The sequence below is a fragment of the Chiloscyllium plagiosum genome, unplaced genomic scaffold (genome assembly GCF_037043375.1).
Source record: "Chiloscyllium plagiosum isolate Xiang-an unplaced genomic scaffold, Cpla_swu_hap1 HiC_scaffold_1, whole genome shotgun sequence".
NCBI lineage: Eukaryota > Metazoa > Chordata > Chondrichthyes > Orectolobiformes > Hemiscylliidae > Chiloscyllium > Chiloscyllium plagiosum.
The window spans coordinates 134,671,548-134,697,658 of NW_028270139.1; the positions used below are offsets into that span (position 1 = coordinate 134,671,548).

At 42.1% G+C, this 26,111-nt stretch overlaps 2 protein-coding genes across 5 annotated transcripts in view; both read right to left on the minus strand.

Annotated features, from left to right (window-relative positions):
- Nucleotides 1–3,346, minus strand: part of ark2n (arkadia (rnf111) N-terminal like PKA signaling regulator 2n) — a 126,984-nt gene extending 123,638 nt beyond the window's left edge. For 3 of the 4 annotated variants that reach the window (XM_087990949.1, XM_087990950.1, XM_087990951.1), the window contains exon 1: nucleotides 2,903–3,346. The gene's annotated coding sequence lies outside the window, so the exon portion shown is untranslated. Of the gene's footprint in view, nucleotides 1–1,068; nucleotides 1,354–2,902 lie in introns of those variants that run through there. The other variant, XM_043713464.2, reaches the window with a different exon arrangement.
- A 636-nt stretch (nucleotides 3,347–3,982) lies between these two features.
- The window catches only part of haus1 (HAUS augmin-like complex, subunit 1), a 47,108-nt gene continuing 24,979 nt past the window's right edge, over nucleotides 3,983–26,111 (minus strand). Inside the window, exons 4-9 of the mRNA XM_087990952.1 lie at nucleotides 25,861–25,989; nucleotides 13,922–14,045; nucleotides 12,678–12,743; nucleotides 12,138–12,209; nucleotides 11,907–11,954; nucleotides 3,983–5,660 (exon numbers count right to left, since the gene is read on the minus strand). Coding sequence (XP_087847078.1) covers nucleotides 5,583–5,660; nucleotides 11,907–11,954; nucleotides 12,138–12,209; nucleotides 12,678–12,743; nucleotides 13,922–14,045; nucleotides 25,861–25,989 — 517 coding nt within the window. The 3' untranslated portion in view covers nucleotides 3,983–5,582. The remainder of the gene's footprint in view (nucleotides 5,661–11,906; nucleotides 11,955–12,137; nucleotides 12,210–12,677; nucleotides 12,744–13,921; nucleotides 14,046–25,860; nucleotides 25,990–26,111) is intronic.

Below are 26,111 nucleotides of genomic sequence, written 5' to 3' on the forward strand. Positions count from 1 at the left end.
ACCATCATCATCTTTTGTTCTCATAGGAACATGCTGGTTCTGAACTCTGATCAACTGGCCTTTAAAAGACTCGAATATCGGATGTGGATTTACCCTCAAGTAGCCACCCTCAATGTAACTTTTCTAGGTCCTGCCTAATACTGTTGTAAATAGTCTTCTGTCGAAGAGTGTGGTGCTGGTCAGGCAGCATCTGACTAGAAGAGTTGATATTATGCCTGATGAAGAGCTTATGCTCGAAACATCAACTCTCCTGCTCTTCAGATGTTGTATGCTTTTCCAGCACCATACTCTTCAACTCAGATCTCCAGCACCTACAGTCTTCACTTTGTCCTAATAAATAGTCTTCTCCCAATTTAGCACTTTCACCCGACACCACTTATTGTTACTTTCAGAATTATGATCTCTTGCATAATGCTTACTATGTACTTTGAATTGCACCTCAGTATTTAGAACACACTTCCCTACTCATGTCTAGTTACCTTTATAAAGTCTTACAGCATGGGAAGCAATTCATTATCTAGATCTATTAAAGTTGGCTCTTTAAAATCTTATCAATTTATTATCATTCTCCAGTATTTTGTTCCCCACAATGCAGCATGTTAGTCCCTTCAAGCACGTCTAATTATCTTTTGAAAATTACTAGGGAATCTCATCTCACTATAGTTTCAGGTAGTGTGTTTCAAGATATTAAGGACCTATGTTGCTAACTGATTCATTTACCAAACTGTTTCTCCCTTTAAAGTTTATCAAACTCGCTCATAATTGAGAGCAGAATTATAATAAAATTTGAGAAAAACACATCTCAACATCTCCAAATAATGAACATCCCCATAATTAGCACTTCTGTTAAAACCTCCTCATATTCTTCCCAAAAAGCGATACCCAGAACTGTACACAACATTCTTCCTATTATAAAACAACCTGCCAGCAATAATGCAAAAGATGCACTGAGACCATAGTCAATCCTTCAAACAGTGTAGAAAAGAAGAATTAAAATGGAGTGGAAATAAGGGAAGAAGTAAAGAGAGAAATGTGCTCCAATCAGAACTAATGACTATTGGTACTTACAAAACTTTAAATCCAACAGTTCATGATTGCTGACAGCGACCTTAGAGTTTACCACCCACATAACTTAGAGAACCAGTTGATCACAAAATAGTAATGTGGGAAGATTTGGCAAACGCAGGAATCAGCAGCAGTGCTTCACCTGGAGGCCCACTGAAGATGTTACCTAGTAGGGCGACGAAACGTCTGGAAATGAACCTTCCAGCTCAGCGAGCAAACTTACATCCAGAACCTCAACCTGAGCTGCAAATCTTCTCAAAACTCACTAAGATTTGGCACAATCTCCTTCTTTAAGTCTATTTGCCTGTACGCCAATCTCCCCTTTGTGAGTGTCTCTCACACTCTCTTTACTGCCGACCTACGTCTCTCCTTAGCTTTTCCTTTGTTTCCAAACACCGAATCTTTGACTCACTTTGTCTCCTCTCCCTCTTGTATTTAGATGTCCTGAATCACTACATCAATTTCTCTGTTATTTATCTAGTCTCCTGCTAATCTTCTAGCAGACTTACTTTCTCAAAACTCACTATTACTTTCACCAGTTTAAGGCCTGTTTACAGAGTAAATCCCAAAGATTCTTGGTTGGACATTAAAGGCCCTAAGTCATTACAAAAAAAACCTGTTAAAGTAATTAACTTTTAAAAACAGATTAAAAATATCATGTTACTATCAACTGGATCTTGGTGCACAAAATTATCTTTGTCTATCTTTACAACAGCTGTGACTGCACTAAGTCATTCACTGTGCATGAAATGTTTGAAAATATCTGAGATGGAAAAAGGTATACAGAAATACAAGCCGTTTACTCTGCCTTTACCTCTCATTTGCTAATAGACATGTGCCTTTCAGTAAGCTTGGCTAACTGTGAGCTAATGCATGTTCTTTGTTTGCCTCAAGTCTTTACATATATCCATTCCTGCTTTACATTTGTACATTTCAATGTGTCTAAGATCACCAGTGAATCTCCCTCATGTCTTTTACCTCATCCAGTTTCTGTATGTAACCCCTTCTGGTTTGTTTTCTCATCAATCTGAGATACTCACATATTCCTTCCCCTTTCATGATGATAATAATACAATAGTAGGCCTCGGCCCACTCTATCGTTACACCTACTCTATCGTTCAGTAGTATGGATATTCATCTGATGCACGCCTGTTAAAGCACAGCAGATAAGGTAAGCATCAGAGGAGCAGGAAAATCCATGTTTCAGGCATAAGCCCATCATCAGAAATGAGGCTTGTGGGCCAGCCCATAACCCTCATTCCTGATGAAGGGCTTTTGCCTGAAACGTCAATTCTCCTGTCCCTCGAATGCTGCCTGACCTGCTGTGCTTTTCTAGCACCATACACTCAACTCCAATCTCCAGCATCTGCAGTCCTCACTTTCTCAATATTCATCTGATTGCAGCCTTAAAATCAACATTCCTACCTGCATAACCCTCATCAACCAAAAATGCTGTTCAACTTGAACTCTGAATATATTCAATGCCTCAGATTCCCATGCTGCCCTGGGAAAATAAAGCTGATCCTCAGAAGTAACTCTTCCTCATTTCAATCTTAAAAGACCCTATATTCTAAAACTGTGACCCCACCCCCCGTCTTATATTTCCCTTTCGAGAAAAAACGTCCTCTGAAATCTCACCAAGGTGTTACACACGACCAGCATCAGATCACCTCTCATTCTTCTAAACTCCATTAGGCCCAACCTTGCCTCACAGAGAGCCCCTTCATCTGAGAAGTCCAGTCCTCCGCCTCCCCAACGCTGTCAGTTGCCTACGTATTTTTCTTCTTGTCTACTCTATTCTCCTGTTACCCGCTCCTTTTCTCTCTCGGCTTCTTACCGTCTGAAGTCTGGATTTCTCTCGCTTTCCCAAAACAAGCTCACTTCCGCTGTTGCGCGCTGCGAGTTCACCGGCGCGGCGCGCGGTCACTCATGGGGGAGGGGGGAGGTCCTTCCGCAGGCGACGACTCCCCCACACCAAACAAAAACAGGAAAACAGATGTCCCGTCTCTCAGCGGCCGGCTTCTTTATCTCTCCACTCGCTCTGACTGGCAGCTTTCCCTCCAAAATGGCGGAGACTACGCTTCCTAACACAGACACTGCTTTAAACTGCCCTCGGGGCTTACGCCCTCTCGAAGTCGTAATTTTAAACCTCAGAATGGCTTCCAGGAACGCGGTATTGGAGCGGAGAGTTGGCGCGGAAGGCATTTGGGGGCTGGACCGACGACATGGTGGCGGCTGGGTCTACCTTCCTCCGTCCGCGGTTTCTCACAAAATGGCGGACGCTCCGCTGGTTCCACAAGCGGAAGGTCACCAGCCTGCAATCCGGAAACAATTCTCCTGTTTCACTGTCCCCATAGCAACATCGCTATTCCGGCTTTTTCAATGACCCAGCCCTTGCCACCATTTTAAATGGAGAGTTTTCACTTTCCCTCAAAAAACTGTTTCGAATTCAACCTTGAACTCACGAACTTAGAAAACCTCATCCGTTAACAGTTACAAAATTCCATTAAAATGTTCTTTGCAAATCATTTTGCTCGCATTAATCTTCACAATATACGAAGACATGAGTTAGCTCTAGAAATTAACGTTAACGTTCACTTTCCTACTTGTAAATGAATGTATTTGCGGTTTTTGTTACGACTGTCATGATTCTTCCCTGCCCGATTCTTCCCTGCACATTTTAATTTTTTTTAAACCTCTCGACATTTTCACCGTTCTCTCTTTCTCTTCATCTGTTATAAATATTCACAATCATGCTGGTTACTGCCGCCCCACCCACAAGAGAAGTATAGCCTTTGAACGTTAATTAAAACTGAAAAAGTTTCCTGAAGAAACTAAAATGCACGACAACCATGATTTACAATAATCATGGTTCTTAGCAAGTCATGTAAATCGCAATCCATAAAGAACAGTAAAACAGGTTTCAAGATTTTAATTAGGTTTCAACTACATTCAGATTTTGTTATACAAAATACTATACCCATGTTTACATGCTAACCTTGCTGACACCTGCAGTTCTGTTTCACATTGGAAAGAAAGATCACAAATCTCTGTTAATCTTAGACTTTTAAAAACGAAATCAATTGTATTACAAAAAATTGTCATGGTCACTTAGGTAGACTTGAACACGCCAAGTTTACTTGATTGCTTTAACTGGAAGCAAATACTATATTGCATATATCTCTATCAATCGATTGGGTAATACTTGTTAAATTGTGTGCTTTAGTAACTTGATTGCTCAGATTGCTTCTACTTGCATTTGAGTCTGATAAAGCGATAAATACACAGACTATGATGGTGGGATGTTGTCCAATTTCAAACATTTAGTGGTTGCAGTTGAAAATTAAGTGCTTTTCTAACCTCTACTTCAACAGAAAAGTTCTAACTTCTTCAATGTATTGTCATAGGCCAAGTTTCTCATCCTAAAACCTTTCTTGAAAATGTCTTCTGGACTCTCTCCAATGTGCACACATCCTTTCTAAACCATGGTGCCCAGAACTGTACACAATGCTGCACAACAGAAATTACTGAAAGTCTCCTATAAATTGAGAAGATTTGAGAAGTCTCTTATAAATAGTTATCCACTGAAGTCATATGTATTTTTTTTTGCATAATGCTAGTTATCTAATGCAGTCATATTTTATTTTTGCATAATGCTATACAATTGCTAGGTTCTGTCACAGAACAGACATGGTGTAGATATAAGAAATCTAAATTAAGTCATTTTTACCTTATTCAGGCAGAACAAGGCAATGGTTCTATGCATACAAACATGAAAGAGAAGTCCATGCAACAGCTCCATATATAACTACATACATAACGCAGCACTAGATTGAGCATAAAAATCATGAAGGCATCAAGTTCAAACAACATACTAATGTGAGCATAGTTAATAAGGTTTTCCTAGATTTAGGCAAAAAAAGCCCCCTCATCCTACACTTCTGATAAATGTATTGCTGCTGGAAGATGAGAGAGAGAGAAGACAGGACAAGTTGGAGTAGGAAAGCCTCTCTCCTCCCCACAACCCCCCAATTAAACTAATTGCCAGCAATCATGCAAAAGATACGCTAAGACCACAGTCAATCCTTCAGACTAGATAGAAAAAAAAAAGATAAATTTAGGTAATAAAGAATTATGAGAAAAACAAGTGTGCTCCAATCAGAAATATCAACTGCTGGCACTTGTAAAACCTTAAATCTGTTAATGATTATTCCCAGCAACCTTAATTCACCACTGTAATATAAAGGAGAGCCAGTGAGCTGTCAGGAAACAAAATCAACTATGGAAGCTTTTTGATTTAACCATAAACTGGTACAACACTGCAAGCAATGACTTTTTTTCCAACAGCATGAACTTCACTGATGCAGAGTAATATGCCTGCAATAATCTTTAATTATTATTGCAAGCCTTAAAATATATAAACTTCATTGAATTAGCCTACTGGTCAAAGTTTCAGACACACAAACAGTATGAAGTGTTAGATGTTTTACATTAGGATCCAAACATCAGTTTGTTGCTCATTTAAGTGGATTCACTTCAGGTGACACACAGCCCAGAGCATCCATCTTCTCAGAAAGTAGACGATCAACCTTGCTCTGAAAGAGAAATCAATTTATTTTTCAAAATATATACATGTCCTTCATGCTTTTTTTAAACAGGGACTCCCGCTTTTATTTGTTGCTGTTTTATGACAGTACAAACAAAATTTATTCAGAACCACTAAATTAAGCAAACATACAGTTAAACCAAACATTCAACTTTGCATAACTTATCCCTCTTAGATAAAAGTAGTACTTAGTGCAGAGAGATGATGTATGTCAGTCGTGCCAGTTATTAAGCAGCTTTCTTGGCAGTTGCCAATGGTGCTGCCAGACTTCCGATAGTACCAACAAATTCTCATTCTTTCATACGATGTGGAAATTGCTGGGTAAGCCAGAAAATTTTTACTCACCACTGTCGATGAGGAGGTGCCAACACTACATGTGTTTAGTTACAGCCACACTGCCATTAGAGAGTTCCAAGATTCTAATCCAGTGATAGTGGTAACTTTGCTTAACAAAATATTATGTAACTCAGATTTACAATTAACTGATCCAGCATCAATTGACATTTGTGGAGAAGTATTCCAAACCTCTACCATACTGTGTGTGTAAAACTGAATCCTAACATCTTTCCTGATGGCCTGGACCTAATTTTTAGATTATGCCCCTTAATTCTAGAAGCCCTAAAACCTTGAAGACTTCAGATCCACTCGCAGGTGATAGTGTTCCCTTGCATTTGCTGCCCTTGTCCTCCTAGATGATAAAGGCCCAGATTTGGAAAGTGCTGTTCAAAAGAGCTTTAGTGAGTTGGCACATTTTTTTTTTGATGGTACACACTGCTGCCATGGGGGGGTTGGTGGTGGAGGGGGCAAATGTTAAGGGTGGTGAATTTGGTGGCAATCATGTGGGCTGCTTTGTCCTGGGTATTTTCTCATCAACATTTTCAGAGATCCTATGATACATCTATGGAGCAGATAGAAATAGAACCCAGGCCTTCGGACTCTGGTAGGGACACAATCACTACACCACAAGAACCGTTATGGTGTCAAGTTTTTTGCATGCTGCACCCACGCAGACAAATGAAAAATATTCAATCACACTCTAGACTTTTGCCTCATAGATGATAGATTAAAATCTGGGGAACCTGAAGGTAAGTTACTCAATGCAGAGGTCAGAGGCTCTGATCTGCATTTGTAACTACAGTACTTATAGATGGCTTGTCGAGTTCACATTATGGTCAATGGTAACACTCAGGATTCGAAAGCAGGATATTCAGCAACTGTAAAGTCGAAAGGAGATGGCTACATTCCTTGCAAATAGTCATTAAGTGGCATTTATGAAGCAAATATCACCACCACTCATCAGCCAATGTTTGAATGCTGTCCAGATCCTGCTGCATACACAGACTGCATCAGCATCCAAACATTCACAAACAAAGCTCAACTGTTCCCCAATCTTCACCTTATAATGGAGGGAAGATCAATGAAGTAACTGAAAATCGTTTGATACCTTGAGGAACTCCTGTAGCAATATTATGGGACTAAAATAATTGGCCTCCAATAGCTACAACTTCGTGCAGGATATGACCCCACCAGTGGAGAGCTTTCCCTCAATTCTCAATGACTTCAGTTTGGATCAGATTCATTGATGCCATTCTCTGTCAAATAGTCACTCTCACCTCGAGTTCAGCTTTTTTTGTCAATGTTTGAACTAAGGTTATAATACAGTCAGTACTGTAGTTGAGCGGCCCTGACAAAATCAAAACTGAGCACGAGTGAGCAGATTATTGCTGTGCAAATGCCGCTTGATAGCCTTGTTGATGGCACCTTCCATTACTTCAGTGATGATTGAGTGTGGACTAATGGGGTGGGAATTGGCTAGGTTGGATTTGTTTTGTTTTTTATGGACTGGACATACCTGAGCAACTTTGCACATTGTCACACTGACATTTCAACAACAAAGGAACTGGATTGTACTCCTTGGCCAGATTCCCCTCACAAACACTTATCCACAACAAATTCCAACTTAAAAGACATACTGTTCTAACTTTATTGCTCTTTCCACAATCCCACAGGAATAGAAGACTATTGAATTGAGAAGCTATAGCAATCAAAAATGATAACACAAGCTGGGACCCTTTCTCTTAGAAAAGGGAAAACCAACAGATGAGCTAAAAGTAGTCTTTTAAAATGATTAATAGTTTGATAACCTAGTCATTGGAAAATTGCTTTTAATTATAGGAGTGTTACGATTTTAAATATAATAGTCTTTATTAATTCCAATAAAGGATTCATCTTTACGCAGAAGATGGTTAGAATGTACAACTTGACACCACTTGGAGCTGTTGAGGTGAACAGCATAGGTGATTTAAGGGTAAGTTAGTTATGTACATCAGGGTGAAAGGAATAGATAGAAATCTTGTTAGGTTTAGAAAAAAAATAGGGTAGGAGTCCACAACCATTGACATATTGATTACTTGAGCTGAATGGTCTGTTTCTGTGCTGCAATTTTCATGTAAATCAAAGATGATTTATTCTATTGATCATAGAATCCCTACATTGCGGAAGCAGACCATTTGGCCCATCTAGTCCGTACCAATCCTCCAAAGAGCAACCCACTCAGACCCACTGCCCAACCCTGTTCTTATAACTCTGCTTACCCCAAGACTAACCCACCTAGTCTGCACTCTATGGACAATTTAGCATGGCCAATGCACCTACACTGCATATCTTTGGATCATGTGAGGAAATCAGAGCAGCTTGCAGAAACACAGACAGACACAGAGAACATGTAAACTCCACACAGACAGTCAACCAAAGATGGAATCAAACCCAGTTCCCTGGTGCAGTGAAGCAGCTGTGCTAACCTATGAGCCACCGTGCTGCCCCAAATTGTCTCATGCTTCACAGTTTATTTTCAATAACTTTGATGATCAAGACTAGACCTATGGACAGCAACTGGCTGTATTGTTTTCACATTTTTCATGGACTGGACAGACCTCATTTTCCACATTGTCAAGTAGACCAGTTTTATTAGCCAATTTTGTAGCTATCACAAACCAATAAATCCTTTCAAAGGCGCCATAAAGGGAACTGATTTTTTAATGCAAATAAAAAAGGCCATCACAGCTGGGCCATCATTTATTGCCCATCCCTATTTACCCAGAGGGCGGTTGTGACCACATTGCTGTGGCTCTGGAGTCACATGTGGGCTAAAATGTCCTTCCCTGAAGTACATTAGTGAGCCAGATGGGGTTTTTTTGACAATTGACAATGGTCATCAATAGATTCTTATTTCAAATATTATTTAAATTTAATTCAAATTCCACCATCTGACATGCCAGAATTCAAATTCAGGCCCCCAAAACATTAGCTCAGTATCTGCATTAGTAGTCTAGTGATAATACCAATAGGTCTCCCCTTATGTGGGGTATTCTAGGATTCCATCATGTTTCTCAACACAACTTCCATCAATTTGTGTTCCAGCCCTCTTGAGATAAAGGCCAACATTCAAATAATCTTTATAATTATCTTCTGTGCCTATACAATAATATGCTTTTTAATAATTTTTGTACTTTGATGTCCAAACCTCTTCGCTCATGCATAATTCCTATTTCTTGCCACTCGTGTATTTTTCAAGTCCATAGTGAATGGACTCTACATTGAACTCCAGATGGAATAATATAGAAAAATAAATGGATGTGTTTTTTATTGAAAGGCCATTTCTGTATCATGCGATTGAAATTATTTGGTAAAATATGAAGAGGGGTCATGAGAGAAATGCTTTTGATTTTGTGAAAATCAACTTTCAAAAGCTTTTATTATTCATTAACGAGATGAGGGTGTTGCTCACTAGGCCAGCATTTATTTTCCATCAGACAATTAGAAGTCAATCAAGTCTTTTTTTTGGTAATCAGCAATAAGGCATTTTTTTTTTATTCAAGAGTTTTATTGAATTCTAACTTCACCATTGGCCATGTTGGGATTTGAACACCACATTTCAAGGATATTAGCCTGGGATTCTGCATTACTACTGCAATGATATTAACAGTTAGCTATCACTGTTGTAGTTCTGTGCGCCGAGCTGGGAATTTGTGTTGCAGACGTTTCGTCCCCCGCTGGAACTGACAACCGGAAGCGGCAGATTCAAACCACTACAAATGCCGGAGGAAAGATCACAGAAGCGCTTCACAGGAGGCTCCCAAGCACTGAGGATGTCACCTAGACAGGGGACAAAACGTCTGCAACACAAATTCCCAGCTTGGCGAACAGAACCACAACAACGAGCACCCGAGCTACAAATCTTCTCACAAACTTTGAGTTAGCTATCACCTCCTACAAGTGTGAGATAATCAATTTATTAATAAAAATTGAGGTCTGTGGGATTAAAAAAAGCAGTATTTGACAGGGGTACACAGAACCAAAATTGGTTCAGGAACTGAAAGCAGGGAATAATTTTGAAAAGGTGTCCGAAAGGATGGCAGAATTAGACACACGGCAACTTTGAAAACAGAATGGGCAAATACTTGAAGGGGAATGAAATTGAAAGATGGTAGGGAAATAGCAGGAATATGGAACAAGATATTGTATCATACTATTTTGGGGCAGATGGTGGCAATATGAACCAATGGTCCAGTCCAGAGGCCCAGGCTAATGCTCTGGGTTCAAACTCCACCACGATAGCTGATGAAATTAAAATGTGATTCATAAATCTGGAAATAGTTTCATCATCTCTATTACTGTCATTGATAATTGTATAAATTGATTTGATTCACTCGTCTTTTAAGGAAGGAAAATCAGTTCTTATGTATGATGCTAAACTCACAGACCTTAAAGGGCCAAGCAAACCCTTCTAATCAGGCAGGCAAAAGTGAGGACTGCAGATGCTGGAAATCAGTCACGATTAGAGTGGTGCTGAAAAAGCAAAGCAGGTAGGCAGCATCCAAGAAGCAGGAAAATTCACATTTTGGGCAAAAGCCCTTCATCAGGAAAGGGCTTCCTGACGAAGGGCTTTTGCCTGAAACGTCAATTTTCTGGCTCCTTGGATGCTGCCTGACCTACTGTGCTTTTAAAGCACCATTCTAATCTAAACCTTTGTAATCAGTAATGCCCACACCCCATGAAAGAACAAAAGAATTCTATCCGATTATGTTCTATTTCGCTCATCTTGCTCTTTGATTATATAGATGCAGTCCCATACTAAGCCATGCTTCTTTTCTATTAGCTGCATTGAAATACCCTGCCACTGGTTATAGACATTTTGTTTCTGAAAAGGAATCCCAAATATGAGCAAGTTTGCATGATTATCATGTTTCTGTATTTTTCCAAATATATTGATTGACTAGCCTGTACATGGACTGCAGTAGTTTCAGAAGGCAGCTCACCACCACCTTCTCAAGGGCAACCAGGCACAGGCCAGCCAGTGATGCCCACATCCCACAAGCGAATGACAAAAAAAAGTTACATTTTCATTGCAGTATATTAGTTTACTACAGTGACAGAGTTATTTTTATTTGGTTTGCTGACACCATCTTTTAAAAGTTAGAACCCAGGTATAAAAACACGATAGTATTTGCAGAGTGACACACACACACGCATTTGAAAACATGTGGCCTAGCCAATCAACATTAACAGATCCTTCTTTTATGAAGAATGTCAAACTTAATACAACATTTTGTATCAATATGTTAGGGATAGCAATTAGACTTTGATGTTTTGTGATTTCAATGAGGCCAGTTGTTGCCTTAACCAGTACTCCAGTTGAAAAATCAGTTTACAGATTTACAGGCACCAAACTACTAACCATGAAGCCTTTTGGCCCAGTGGGATCAAATAAGACAATCCTCCAAGAGAAACACTTATGATTTGCATCATGAATGCCAACTAGAAGAAACAACATTTAAAAATAAGGGATGCTGTAAAACACAGGGATAAGGCTGCAACACTAGAGATCAGACATCAGAAATTGGTTCGTGACTATAATCTCCTGCATGCTGAGTTTATAGAATGTGAGAAGGCCAAAGGCCAAAGTCCAAAGGAATATCCAAAAGGAAGGATGCTCATAATAGTACAATGAGAGATTTATGCAATGATAAATTTATTAAAATTTTTCAATTTTCCAACTGTAAGCTTGTTCTGGATAATGTTTGTTTAAGGAAAACTAGAAAAAGAAACTAGAGACATGATAGAATGACACTCAGCATTGAGATTGTTTTGCATTTGGATTCTGAATTTTGCTTTTATAGGATGAGCAGTCTTTACATTGAAACAATAAGCAAAAATAGTTGCGATGAGCACTTACCAGCTCCAATTTTGTTTCTTCAATTTTTACTTTGGCACTGTAGAAATTCTGCAAAATATAAGTTCAACACCCCAAGCTAAAATATTATTCTCACACAGTAACTAAAAAAATGAAAATGTTATATTGATTAGCAGTGGAGAAACTGCACAAGAGATCATTTGGGGTAGAATTTCAAATCTTTACTCCATGTAGTTCGTAACCTTGCCTGTCAAACAGATACATAGCACTTACAGGTGTCAAGTCATGGTAGGATTTCAGCTTTGTATTCAAAGATTCTACTTCCTTCTTTGTATTTTCCAGTTTCTGGAACACAAACAGACAGAACAAATCAGGTTCAATGATTTGCATTTCCCCATCGTTTGACAGAAACTTCGGTTGCTTCATCCCATGATCCACTCTTAGATCAACAGTTAGGAGGCTAGATGATCCCCGCTACGCTGATAACACTCCATTGTTATTGTACAAATTCACTGCTCCAAATTGCCCGCAAGACACCTTGGTGCAAGAAAGTCTGTTTCAGGTCTAAAAGGCAAACTCAAGATGAATAATTGTTGAATTCATACATTTCCAGCCCTTTACCATCTAAACAAATTTAGAGAATGAACATGCTGATCTTCTGACAGGATAGTCCATGTAGACAATCAAACACATAAACACAGTGAACAACGCCAATCCACTGAAGGGCTCATTTGCCCTAATTCCAATTTTGTTTTTATGTACAATACACATTAAACAAAACAATCCTTCCAATATTTGCGGTTTCATACCTACCTCAGAAAGTTCTACAAGCGATTGATGATCTAGAGATGCATCAAATCCAACCTGCTTCAGATCATTCTTTTAAAAGAAAAATGGATATTCAAACATTAAACTTAAAAGAAACATTTCAAAAGTTTCACAATTAAGACAGCTATACAAAAAGAACACAAGTTGTGCGGTGGGAGTGGAGGATATAGGGAAAGGGAGAGCAAGAGCAGTAGGGCCAGGCAGTATGGAAAACAAAGAACATGAAACCCTGGGAAGGGTTAAAGCATGAAGACCACTGGCAATCTGTGGTCTGTGGAAGGCAGGGTGGGATAAGAATAGTGGAATGCTCTTGCACCAATTAGCAGAGTAAGGATCAGGCTGAAAGGACACTATGGCAAGATGACTTAACACAAGTAATAAAGCAAGTTTCTCTGTTAAGTGTTATTATGACAGGATTGGGACCATAAATATTTGGGACATGACATTAAAATATCTAATTAATAGTTAGTAGAGTCAGCTTGAGACAGGAGACTTTTGTAATAGATGGAATAGCTAAATATCTATCATGACAGGTTAGTCTGGAATAGAAGGTCACTGTAGCAGAGTTAGCAATAAATATCTAATCTTGACATTAGAATAACATTAAGTAGAATGTACAACTAAAGAGATAATGGGAACTAACATCACTGGTTTATTGTGTAGCTAGAGTGAGGTACTTTGATTAATATAGTTGGACATGCTGATAAGCTAACAGAAACATGATAAAAAAAAATATAAAAATCCATGGACCCTGAAGTTCAGGGGCATTCGAGAATCTGATTTCAGTGTCACTGTTTTTTGTTTACAAATAAAAGACCTACTTCTTGAAGAACTCTCTGCGTCTCCTGGTGATTCTCTATATTTTCTCCACGACAGCAGCAACAATAAAAAGAAAAGATAGAAGTACAGAGGATGTTTCCACTGGCAGGTGAAACTAGGACAAGTGGGCACAGCCTCAAGATTAGGAGGAACATCTTTCATTTTTCTTCCTGAAGAAGTCTGCCGTCAGTTGACACTACTTCAGGAAATGTTTTTAAAGCTAAGATAATTTTTTTTTTGAACAATAAAGGAATTAAGGATACGGTGAGATAAGGTGGGGTAAGTGGATCGGAGTCCACGAAAAGATCAGCCATGATCTTATAGAATGGCGGTGCAGGCTTAAAGGGCCAGATGGCCTATTCCTGCTCCTCGTTCTTATGGTCTTATGAAATCATAGCTTTAACACTGACCTCTAAACTTTGGCTCAGTTGGCTCCATTCTTTCATTTTTTTTCTGAAGAAGTCTGCATTCTGCTTTTTACATTCTACTTTTGCCTTGGCTTCAATGAGACAGGCATCTGTCTGCAGTAAATCCCTTAAAATAAGACAAAATATTACAATTACTGACATTACACTTCTCTTGGGCCAAGTGTGTCAGTTCTTGTGAATAGTACATTTTGATGTTACATTTAAGAATCATCTGGATGAGCACTTAAAATGGCAGGGCATAGTAAGCTATAGACAAAGTGCAGGTAAATGGGATTAATGCAGCTTGATGTTTGTTGGTCAGCTTAAACAATAGTGGGCTAAATGGTCCTCTTTCTATGCTATATGACTTGAGGACTATTTCACATTAGGGTCAACATGAAGCCTCGAGATCAAACATGTGTGAAACTTCAATCCAAAAAATGAGCCTTGTCTCCAAACTATTGCGAGACTCGTACAGGCTGGTGACTTTTAAAAAGAAAATTGAATTCTCAGCAACTGACTTAAAGAATCGCATGACAAAGTTTCATGTTTTCAGACCTTTATTGAAAAAGGTATCTAAAAACATTAAGTGAATACAGATGCTGGAAATTTGAAATATAATGTAAATGCCAGAAATACTCAAATTGCTGGAAAATCTCAACAGGATTGGCAGCATCAATGCAGAGAAAGCAGAATTATTGTTTCGGGTTGAACCAATGCTCTAAGGGTCACTGGATCTAAAATGTTAATTCTGTTTTCTCTGCATAGATGCTACCTGATCTGCTGAGTTTTTCCATCACAACACTATCGATTCTGATCTGCAGTTCTCACTTTCTCCTATCTATCTGGGTGGCCACTTTCAGGGAGCCATGGACTTGAAACGCAAGATCCCTCTGTACATCAATGCTGTTCAGGTTTCTCATCTCCCAAAGTGCAGCACCTCAATCTTGTCCTGTTTAAACTCCATCTGCCATTTCTCTACCCATATCTGCAACTGATCTATATCTCCCTGTATCCTTTGACAATCTTCTACACCAATCTTAGTATCATCTACAAATTTACTAACCCACCCATCTACATTTTCAAGTAAGTCATTTTACATATCATAAACAGCAGAGGTCCCAGTATGGATCCCTGCAGAACACCACTAGTCACTGATCTTCGACCCAAGAAACTTTCTACCACTGCCTCTATGGGCAAGCCAATTCTGAATCCATGTGGCCAAATCACCATGGATCCCATGCATCTTAATCTTCTGGATGAGCCTACCACAAGGGATCTCATCAAAAGCCTTACTAAAATCCATGTAGACAACACCAACAGATTAATCCTCATCAATCACCTTTGTCACCTCCTTGAAAAATTTAATCTAGTTAGTAAGACATGACTATGCCCTGCACAAAGACTGTCCCTAATTGGGCCATGCTTTTTTTAAATGCACACAAGTCTTATCCCTAAGAATTCTCTCCAACAGCTTCCCAACTACTGATGAGAGATTCACTGATCTTTAGTTGCCTGGATTATTCCCATTTCCTTCCATGAACAGAGGAACAGTATTAGTTACTCGCCAGTCATCCGCAAACCACTCCAGTGGCTAATGAGGATACAAAAATCTTGATCAAGGCCCCAGCAATCTCCCCTCCTGCCTTTCTCAATAACCTGGGGTAGATACATTGTGTACTGGGGACTTATCCACCTTAATGCTCTTCAAGAGACCCAACACCACTTATTGCTTGATCTCAAAATGCCCTACCATGCTCCACACTAATCTCACTATCCTCCATATCCTTCTTCTGGGTGAATACTGACACACAGTACTTATTTAGGATGTCACTCATATCCTCTACATCCAAGTACAAGTTCCCTCCTTTATCAAGTGTCCTACCTTCTCCCTAGTTATCCACTTATTTTTTAATGTTAAAAATCACAACACCAGGTTATAGTCCAACAGGTTTAATTGGAAGCACACTAGCTTTCGGAGCGACGCTCCTTCATCAGGTGATTGTCCTGATGAAAGCTAGTGTGCTTCCAATTAAACCTGTTGGACTATAACCTGGTGTTGTGTGATTTTTAACTTTGTACACCCCAGTCCAACACCGGCATCTCTGAATCATTATTCTTTAACGTATGCGTAGCATGCTTTGGGATTCTCTTTAAACCTACTTGCCAAGGTAATTTAGAGTCATGGAGATGCACAGCATGGAAACAGACCCTTCGGTCCAACCTGTCCATGCCGACCAGATATCCCAACCCAATCTGGTCCCACCTGCCAGCACCCAGCCCATACCCCTCCAAACCCTTCCTATTCATATACACATCCAAATGCCACTTAAATGTTGCAATTGTACCAGCCTCCACCACATCCTCTGGCAACTCATTCCATACATGTACCACCTACTGCACGAAAAAGTCCCTTTTATATCTTTCCCCTCTCACCCTAAACATATGCCCTCTAGTTCTGGACTCCCTGACCCCAGGGAAAAAACTTTGCGTATTTATCCTATCTATGCCCCTCATAATTTTGTAGACCTCTATATGGTCACCCCTCAGCCTCCGACTCTCTAGGAAACACAGCCCCAGCCTGTTCAGCCTCTCCCTGTAGCTCAAATCCTCCAAACCTGGCAACATCCTTGTGAAACTTGAAAGAGTTCAGAAAAGATTTACAAGATCTTTCCAATAGGAAGGAGACCAGAACTGCATACAATATTCCAAAAGTGGCCGAACCAATGTCCTGTTTAGCCGCAACATGACCTCCCAGCTCCTGTACTCAATACTCTGACCATTAAAGGAAAGCATACCAAACGCCTTCTCCACTATCCTATCTATCTGTGACTCCACTTTCAAGGAGCTATGAACCTACATCCAAGGTCTCTTTGTTCAGCAACATTGCCAGGGACCTTACCATTAAGTGTATAAGTCCTGCTAAGATTTGCTTTCCCAAAATGCAGCACCTCGCATTTATCGGAGTTAAACTCCATCTGCCACTTCTCAGCCCATTTGGTCCAGATCCTGTTGTAATCTGAGGTAACCCTCTTCGCTGTCCACTACACCTCCAATTTTGGTGTCATCTGCAAACTTACTAACTGTACCTCTTAAGCTCACATCCAAATCATTCATGTAAATGACAAAAAGTAGAGGACCCAGCACCGATCCTTGTGGCACTCCACTGGTCACAGGCCTCTAGTCTGAAAAAACAATCTTCCACCACCACCCTCTGTCTTCTATCTTTGAGCCAGTTCTGTATCCAAATGGCTAGTTCTCCCTGTATTCCATGAGATCTAACCTTGCTAATCAGTCTCCCATGGGGAACCTTGTCGAACGCCTTACTGAAGTCCATATAGATCACATCTACTGCGCTGCACTCATCAATCTTCTTTGTTACTTCTTCAAAAAACTCAATCAAGTTTGTGAGACATGATTTCCCACGCACAAAGCCATGTTGACTATCCCAAATCAGTCCTTGCCTTTCCAAATACATGTACATCCTGTCCCTCAGGATTCCCTCCAACAACTTGCCCACCACTGAGGTCAGGCTCACCAGTCTATAGTTCCCTGGCTTGTCTTTATCGCCCTTCTTAAACAGTGGCATCACGTTTGCCAACCACCAGTCTTCCGGCACCTCAACTGTGACTATCGATGATACAAATATCTCAGCAAGAGGCCCAACAATCACTTCTCTAGCTTCACAGCTCCTTCTTGCTCTCTTAATTCTCTCCTTAATTTATTTTCTGCTTTCTTTATATTTCACATGGGCTCTGTCCAATTTTAGCTTCCTAAACCTTACATACACTTCTTTTTTCTTTTGACTAACTTCATAACCTCTCTCGTTATCCAAGGGTTCCTCAACTTGTCATCCTTGTTCTTCTTACTAGAAGATGCTGGTCCTGAACTCTCATCAGCAGGTACTTAAACAATTCCCACATATCAAATGTGGACTTGCCTGATAGTAGCAACTCCCAATTCCCTAGCTCATGCCTAATACAGTACAACCTCGATTATACAAATATCAATTATCCGAATTAAGGATTACCCGAACAAGATCAAAGTTCTGTGAAAACGATATTAGGCAACTCAGCATTCAGTTATCAGTTAAACGGCATAATGAGATGTATTGCTGGATAGCCATGGCATGTTCGGACAACTGGCACTCATAAATGACCATTTATTTACGATCAGATCAGTTACTGAAACGATCAGTTATCCAAACAAAATACTCCCGCCCATCTCGTTTGGACAATTGAAGTTGTACTGTACTGACGTAACTTGCCCTCCTCCAATTTTGTACCTTAACATATGGTCCTGACTCATCCTTATTCATGGCTATCTTAAAGCCTAAGGAGTTGTCATCACTGTTACCAAAACAGTCTCTCACTGAAAGGTCAGTCATCTGGCCAGGCTCATTAGCCAAAAGAGGTAAAAACAATGACTGCAGATGCTGGAAACCAGATTCTGGATCAGTGGTGTTGGAAGAGCACAGCAATTCAGGCAGCATCTGAGGACAGGCAAAATCGACGTTTCGGGCAAAAGCCCTTCATCAGGAATAAAGGCAGAGAGCCTGAAGCGTGGAGAGATAAGCTAGAGGAGGGTGGGGGTGGGGATAGAGTAGCATAGAGTACAATAGGTCAGTGGGGGAGGAGATGAAGGTGATAGGTCAGGGAGGAGAGGGTGGAGTGGATAGGTGGAAAAGGAGCTGGGCAGGTCGGACAAGTCCGGACAAGTCAAGGGGATCGTGTTGCTGGAGGTTAGAAACTAGGATGAGGTGGGGGAAGGGGAAATGAGAAAGCTGTTGAAATCCACATTGATGCCCTGGGGTTGAAGTGTTCTGAGGCGGAAGATGAGGCGTTCTTCTTCCATGCGTCTGGTGGTGAGGGAGCGGCGGTGGAGGAGGCCCAGCACCTCCATATCTTCGGCAGAGTGGGAGGGGGAGTTGAAATGTTGAGCCACGGTGCGGTTTGGTTGATTGGTGTGGGTGTCTCGGAGATGTTCCCTAAAGCGCTATGCTAGGAGGCGCCCAGTCTCCCCAATGTAGAGGAGACCGCATCGGGAGCAACGGATACAATAAATGATATTAGTGGATGTGCAGGTAAAATTTTGATGGATGTGGAAGGCTCCTTAAGGGCCTTGGATGGAGGTGAGGGAGGAGGTGTGGGCACAGGTTTTACAGTTCCTGCGGTGGCAGGGGAAAGTGCCAGGATGGGAGGGTGGGTCGTAGGGGGGCGTGGACCTGACCAGGTAGTCACGGAGGGAACGGTCTTTGCGGAAGGCGGAGAGGGGTGGGGAGGGAAATATATCCCTGGTGGTGGGGTCTGTTTGGAGGTGGCGGAAATGTCGGCGGATGATTTGGTTTATGCGAAGGTTGGTAGGGTGGAAGGTGAGCACCAGGGATGTTCTGTCCATGTTGCGGTTGGAGGGGTTGGGTCTGAGGGCGGAGGTGCGGGATGTGGACGAGATGCGTTGGAGGGCATCTTTAACCACGTGGGAAGGGAAATTGCGGTCTCTAAAGAAGGAGGCCATCTGGTGTGTTCTATGGTGGAACTGCTCCTCCTGGGAGCAGATACGGCGGAGGCGGAGGAATTGGGAATACGGGATGGCATTTTTGCAAGAGGTAGGGTGGGAAGAGGTGTAATCCAGGTAGCTGTGGGAGTCGGTGGGTTTGTAGAAAATGTCAGTGTCAAGTCGGTCGTCACTGATGGAGATGGAGAGGTCCAGGAAGGGGAGGGAGGTGTCAGAGATGGTCCAGGTAAATTTAAGGTCAGGGTGGAATGTGTTGGTGAAGTTGATGAATTGCTCAACCACCTCGCGGGAGCACGAGGTGGCGCCAATGCAGTCATCAATGTAGCGGAGAAAGAGGTGGGGAGTGGTGCCGGTATAATTACGGAAGATCAACTGCTCTACGTAGCCAACAAAGAGACAGGCATTGCTGGGGCCCATACATGTGCCCATGGCTACCCCTTTGGTCTGGAGGAAGTGGGAGGATTCAAAGGAGAAATTGTTAAGGGTGAGGACCAGTTCGGCCAAACGAATGAGTGTGTCGGTGGAGGGGTACTGTTGGGAACGTCTGGAGAGGAAAAAATGGAGGGCTTGGAGGCCCTGGTCATGGCGGATGGAGGTGTAGAGGGATTGGATATCCATGGTGTAGATGAGGCGTTGGGGGCTGGGGAAACGGAAGTCTTGGAGGAGGTGGAGGGCGTGGGTGGTGTCTCGAACGTATGTGGGGAGTTCCTGGACTAGGGGGGATAGGACAGTGTCGAGGTAGGTAGAGATGAGTTCAGTGGGGCAGGAGCATGCTGAGACAATGGGTCGGCCAGGGTGGTCAGGCTTGTGGATCTTGGGAAGGAGGTAGAACCGGGCAGTGCGGGGTTCCCGGACTATGAGGTTGGAAGCTGTGGGTGGGAGATCTCCTGAAGTGATGAGGTTCTGTATGGTCTGGGAGATGATGGTTTGGTGATGGGGGGTGGGGTCATGGTCAAGGGGGCGGTAGGAAGAGGTGTCCTCGAGTTGGCGTTTGGCTTCAGCGATGTAGAGGTCAGTGTGCCAGACTACCACTGCGCCCCCTTTGTCCGCTGGCTTGATGGTGAGGTCAGGATTGGAGCAGAGGGATTGGAGGGCTACGCGTTGTGAGGGTGAGAGGTTGGAGTGGGGGTCGACAGGTTGAGGCGGTTAATGTCCCAGCGGCAGTTGGAAATGAAGAGGTCGAGGGCAGGTAATAGGCCAGCACGGGGTGTCCAGGTGGATGCAGTGTGTTGGAGGTGGGCAAAGGGGTCCTCGGAAGGTGGGCCGGAATCCTGATTGTGAAAGTAAGCTCGGAGGCGGAGGCGACGGAAGAATTGTTCAATGTCACGGCGTGTATTAAATTCATTGATGCGTGGACGGAGGGGGACGAAGGCAAGTCCTTTGCTGAGGACTGATCGTTCGTCCTCAGTGAGGGGGAGGTCTGGAGGGATGGTGAAAACTCGGCAGGGCTGGGAGCTGGGAGCTGGTATGGGTGTAGAGCTGGGAGTGGGGTCGGAGCCAGTATCTGGTGTGGGTGTGATGGTGGGGGGAATGGGGGTAGAGTCATGAGCAGGGGTAGTGTTCCCCTCGGGGTTCTGGGGGGTGGGGATAGTGACAGTGGGGTCTGTGGGGGGCGTGTCAGCAGAATGCAGGTGAGTGGCGCTGGTGGGGGCGGAAGTGGTGGCAGACACGGCAGTAGGGGTGGCGGAAGTCACTGAGCTTGTGGCCTCGGCGATGATGTGAGGGCCGGAAGTGGCTGTGGGAGTGGCCATGATGGGGGCAGATGTGACATCATCAATCAGCGTGGAGGTGGTAGCTGCATCAGCCGCATGGCTAATGGTGTTTCCGAGGCCAGGGGAATCTTCTGGAATGTTTGAGGAGCGCTGGTTATGGAGGTGGGTAGATAAAAGTTTGTTGTACTTACAGTTTTTGATGTTTGAGATGGAATTGAAATACTGTTTGTTGAGAGTCTGGATTCTCCTGAGGATGTAGTACAGAGTGGGTCCTTTGCAATTCTGAGAGAGTGTGGCCCTCAGCTGAGGCAGGGCAGACTGTAGAGAGGTTGGGTGCCCGCGCATTGCTGCAAGCGTGGAGCGGAGGATCTTGAAGGAGAACTGTTGCTGGATGCTGCTTGAATTGCTGTGCTCTTCCAGCACCACTGATCCAGAATCTTAGCCAAAACAAAGTCCAGTATGGCCCCTCCTCTAGTTAGACTATCCACATATTGTTTCAAGAAACCCTCTTAGATGCATTTAAATTCTGCCCCATATAAGCCTCTTACTCTAAGGGAGACCCCTCCAATATTGTGGAAGTTAAAGTCATCCACTATGACAACCCTGAAGTTCTTGCATCTTTTTATAATATGCCTACATATTTGTTCCTCAATGTCTTGGTAGCTATTGGGGGACCTAATAATATAACCCTATCAGAGTGATTGCATCCATGTCATTTTTGAGATCAACCCATATTGCCTAAGTGGATAAGCCCTCCAATATTTCCTCTGAGTGTAGATGGAACACTCTCAGTGATTAGTAACGCAATTCTTCCACCTAGTTTTACCTTCCTCTCTGTCTCATCTAAAACAACAAAACCCTGGAATATTGAGCAGCCAGTCCTATCCCCCTCTCAACAAGTTTCTGTAAGAGCCACAACATCATAGCACCATGTATTAATTCAGGCTCTAACCAGGTCTGCCTTACCAAAAAAACTCCTTGCGTTGAAGTAAACACACTTCAGCCCATTGGTACCATCGTGTTCATTTATCTGCCTTTACCTGTCCTTTCTTTCTGATTTACTGGTCCTAATATGCTGCACTTGCTGACCTGCTGCTCTGGCTCCTAGCCCCTGGCACTCTAGTTTAAACCCTCACAAGTAGCACTAGCAAACCTCCCTGGTTCCCCTCCAGTTTAGGTGCAACCCATCCCTCTTGCATAGGTCACCCCTGCCGCAGAAGAGGTTCCAATGATTCAAGCACCTGAAACAATGCCCCCTGCACCAGCTCCTTAGCCACGTATTCATCTCTCATCTTTCTATTCCTTGCCTCACTAGCACATGGCACTGGTAGTAGCTCAGAGATTACTACCCTGGAGGTCCTGCTTTTCAATCTTTCCTATCTCTGTACTCACTCCTCAGAACCTCATCCTCTTTTTACAATAACTTTTTCATAACTAGTTTAAAACACAGATTTATTATCACTAGTCCCAAAGTGCACCTCCACTGACACCTCAGTCACTTGCCTTGTCTTCTTTCTCAAGAGAAGGTCAGGTTTTGCTCCCTCTCTAGTAGGTACATCCAGATACGGAATAAAAAATAAGTTTTCTCGTACACAATTAACAAAGTCCCCTACATCCAGGCCCTTAACACTATGGATATGGCAGTCTCAGACTAAGTTTAGGAAGTTAAAATCACTTATTATTAGCATATCATTCTTACAAATATCTCCTTACAAATTTGCTTCTCAATTTCCTACTGTCTATTACAGGAGTCTATTGTACAATCCCAATAAGGTGATTATCCCTTTCTTCTTTCTCAGTTCCACCCAAGTAATTTCACTAGATGCACTCTTAGCAGTTATCGCTAACCAAAAGCACCACTCTCCTCCCAGCAACCCCCCCCCACCCTTGCCCCAATTTCTATCTTCCCTGGAAAATTAATCTGCCAGCCCTACCCTTTTCTGAGCTACATTTCTGTAATAACTATGATATCCCAGTCCCAACCATGCCCGGAATTCATCTACCTTAACTGTCAGGCTTCTTGCAATGAAATAAATGCAGTTTGATTTATCAGTCATACATCGTGCTCTGCCTTGCTTCTGCCTGCCTTGTCTGTTTAACCTACTCCTTGGCTCAACTGTACCAGTCTCAGACTTATCTTTTTTTCTCGCTAGCTGTTTAGTTCCTGCCCCCCCCCCCATCCCCCCATACTAGTTTAAAGCCGCCTGAGTGCCACTCACAAATCTCTCCGCTAGGATATTGGTTCCCTTCCAATTCAGGTTAGTTCTAATGAAAGCTACATCGCACTGAATCCTACACCCAGCTATACAAGGGTGCATCTTCCAATATGTTTATATTTATGCTGATCATCCTTGTGATCAGAGAAAACAGTTAATGAATCAAATCCAATGACCCTTCTTCAGAAATATTCCTGGGTATAAATTGTTCAGGAGAAATAGAAAAGGCAAAAAAGGAGGAGAGATAGTGGTGGTCGTTAAGGATGACAGGACAGTGCTGGAGAAGCAAGATGTCTCAGAGGGTTCAAGGATGGAGTCAATTTCCATTGAGCTATGGATTAAAAAGGGTATAATTACATTGCGTGTAGTCTACAGACTACCAACTACTGTAAAGGATATAGAGGAACAATCTGCAGGGAAATTTCAGAGGAATGCCTGCATTACAGAACAATTGTAATAGGGATCTTCAATTACCCAAATATAGACTGGGATACTGGCAGTGTGAACGGTAGTGAGGGTCAAGTGTTCATAGAGTCAGAGTTAAACAGCATGGAAACAGACCTTTCGGTCCAACTCGTCTATGCTGACCGGATGTCCTAACCTAATCTTGCCCCATTTGCCAGCACTTGTTCCATATTCCTCTAAACCATTTATATTCATATACTCATCCAGAAGCCTTTTAAATGTTTCAATTGTACCAGCCTCCACTATTTCCTCTGGCAGCTCATTCCATATATGTACAATCCTCTGCATGAAAATGTTGCCCCCGAGGTCCCTTTTATATCTTTCCCCTCTCACCCTAAACCTATGCCCTGGACTCAACTAACCCAGGGAAAAGACCTTGTCTATTTATCTTATCCAACCTCTCGATTTTCTAAATCTCTAAGGTCACCCCTCAGCCTCTGACGCTCCAGGGAAATCAACCACAGCTATTCAGCCTCTCCCGAAAGCTCAAATCTTCAAACCCTGGCAACATCCTTGTAAATCGTATCTGAACCCTTTCAAATTTCACAACATCCTTGCAATAGGAAAGAGACCAGAACTGCACACAATATTCCACCAATGGCCTAACAACCAATGTCTTGTACAGCTCCAACATGACCTCCCAACTCCTATACTCAATGCTCTGTCCAATAAAGGAAAGCATACTAAAACGCCTACTTCATTAAGTTATCCACCTGCACTCCACTTTCAAGGAATTATGAAACTGCATGCCAAGGTCTCTTTATTCAGCAGCACTCCCTAGGACCTTACCATTAAGTATACAAGTCCTGCTAAAATTTGCTTTTCCAAAATGCAGCACCTCACATTTATCTAAATTAAACTCCATCTGCCACCCCTCAGCACATTGGCCCATTTCCTGGAATGAGTTTCCTATAGTCCAACAAGTCCATCATTGGACTTGATCCTTGGAAATGAGGTGGGCCTAGTGAATCAAGTATCTGGGGGGATATTTCAGGGAGAGTGATCATTGTACCATAAGGTTCAGGTTGCGCTGGAAAATGACACGCAACAATCCAGAGCAAGAATAATCAGTTGGCAAGCACTGACCTTCATGGGCTTGAACAGAATTGAGCAGGAACAAGAGGGTGGCAGGAAGGTTAGAAACTGAGCAATGGGCCACCTTCAAGGAGCAAATAGTTTGGGTACAGTTCAGATATATTCCCTCTAAGGTAAAAGGTAAGGCAAACAAATTCAAATTTCACTACATCACCAAGGAGGTAGAAATTAACAATAGAAAGAAAAGGTGTGTTTATAACAAGTATAAGGCAGAACATACTATTGAAAATCAAAATGAATACTTCAGGTTTAATGGAAAGGTGAGAAAGCAAATAAGAAAAGCAAAGACAAACTATCAGAAAAGACTAACAAATAATATATAGGGAAATCCAAAGTCTTCTATTGGCATATAAACAGTAAGAGAATAGTTAAAAGGAAGAGCAGAGCCAATGAGAGACCAAAAAAAGGATTTGCACACAGTGACAGAGGACATGGTGAAGATATTAAATGAATACTTTGCATCTGTCTTTACAAAAGAGGAGGATTCTACCCAGGCCATGTTGACAGAGGAAGTAAGTCAGTCAAAATTAATAAGGAAGCCAATGGGGAGAGATTTTTGGCACTTAGATTTAACAAAGCACAGAGATTGAATGAGAAGCACCTGAGGATTTTGACAAAAGTGACAGCACAAATCATGAAAAGCACAGGCCATAATATTTCAGTCTTCCTTGGACTCCAGGGAGGTAGCAGAACATTGTGCAATCAGCAAACTTCCCCACTTCTGACCATATGATGGAGGGAGGGTTATTGACGAAGCAGCTGAAGATGTTGGATGTCCTGCAGCTGAAATGAATGACCAACGACCCAAACCATCTTCCACTGTGAGGGTATGTTCAGCTCAACCTTATGGAACTATTCCAAGCAGGGAATCAACATTTTCACAAGAGAGGACAAAGGAACAAGCATAGAAACAGAGCATCACTAGCCCTTCAGAACTCACTTTTCCAGAGACTTTTCCAGATTGATGGCTTCAGTCAGTTTCTTCGACAAATCACTAATTATAACCATCTGACTTCTGTTCTCAGCTGCTAAATGGTCAGAGGTCAAATCTTTTATTGCAAGCACAAAGCTAAAAAGATAGATAAGATATTAAGCATTCACGAGGAAAATGTTAAATACCGTACGAAGCAAAAAAAATTCTCAGCTATAAACCAAGATTTGTCAGGTTTATGGATTCTACTTTCAGTTTGT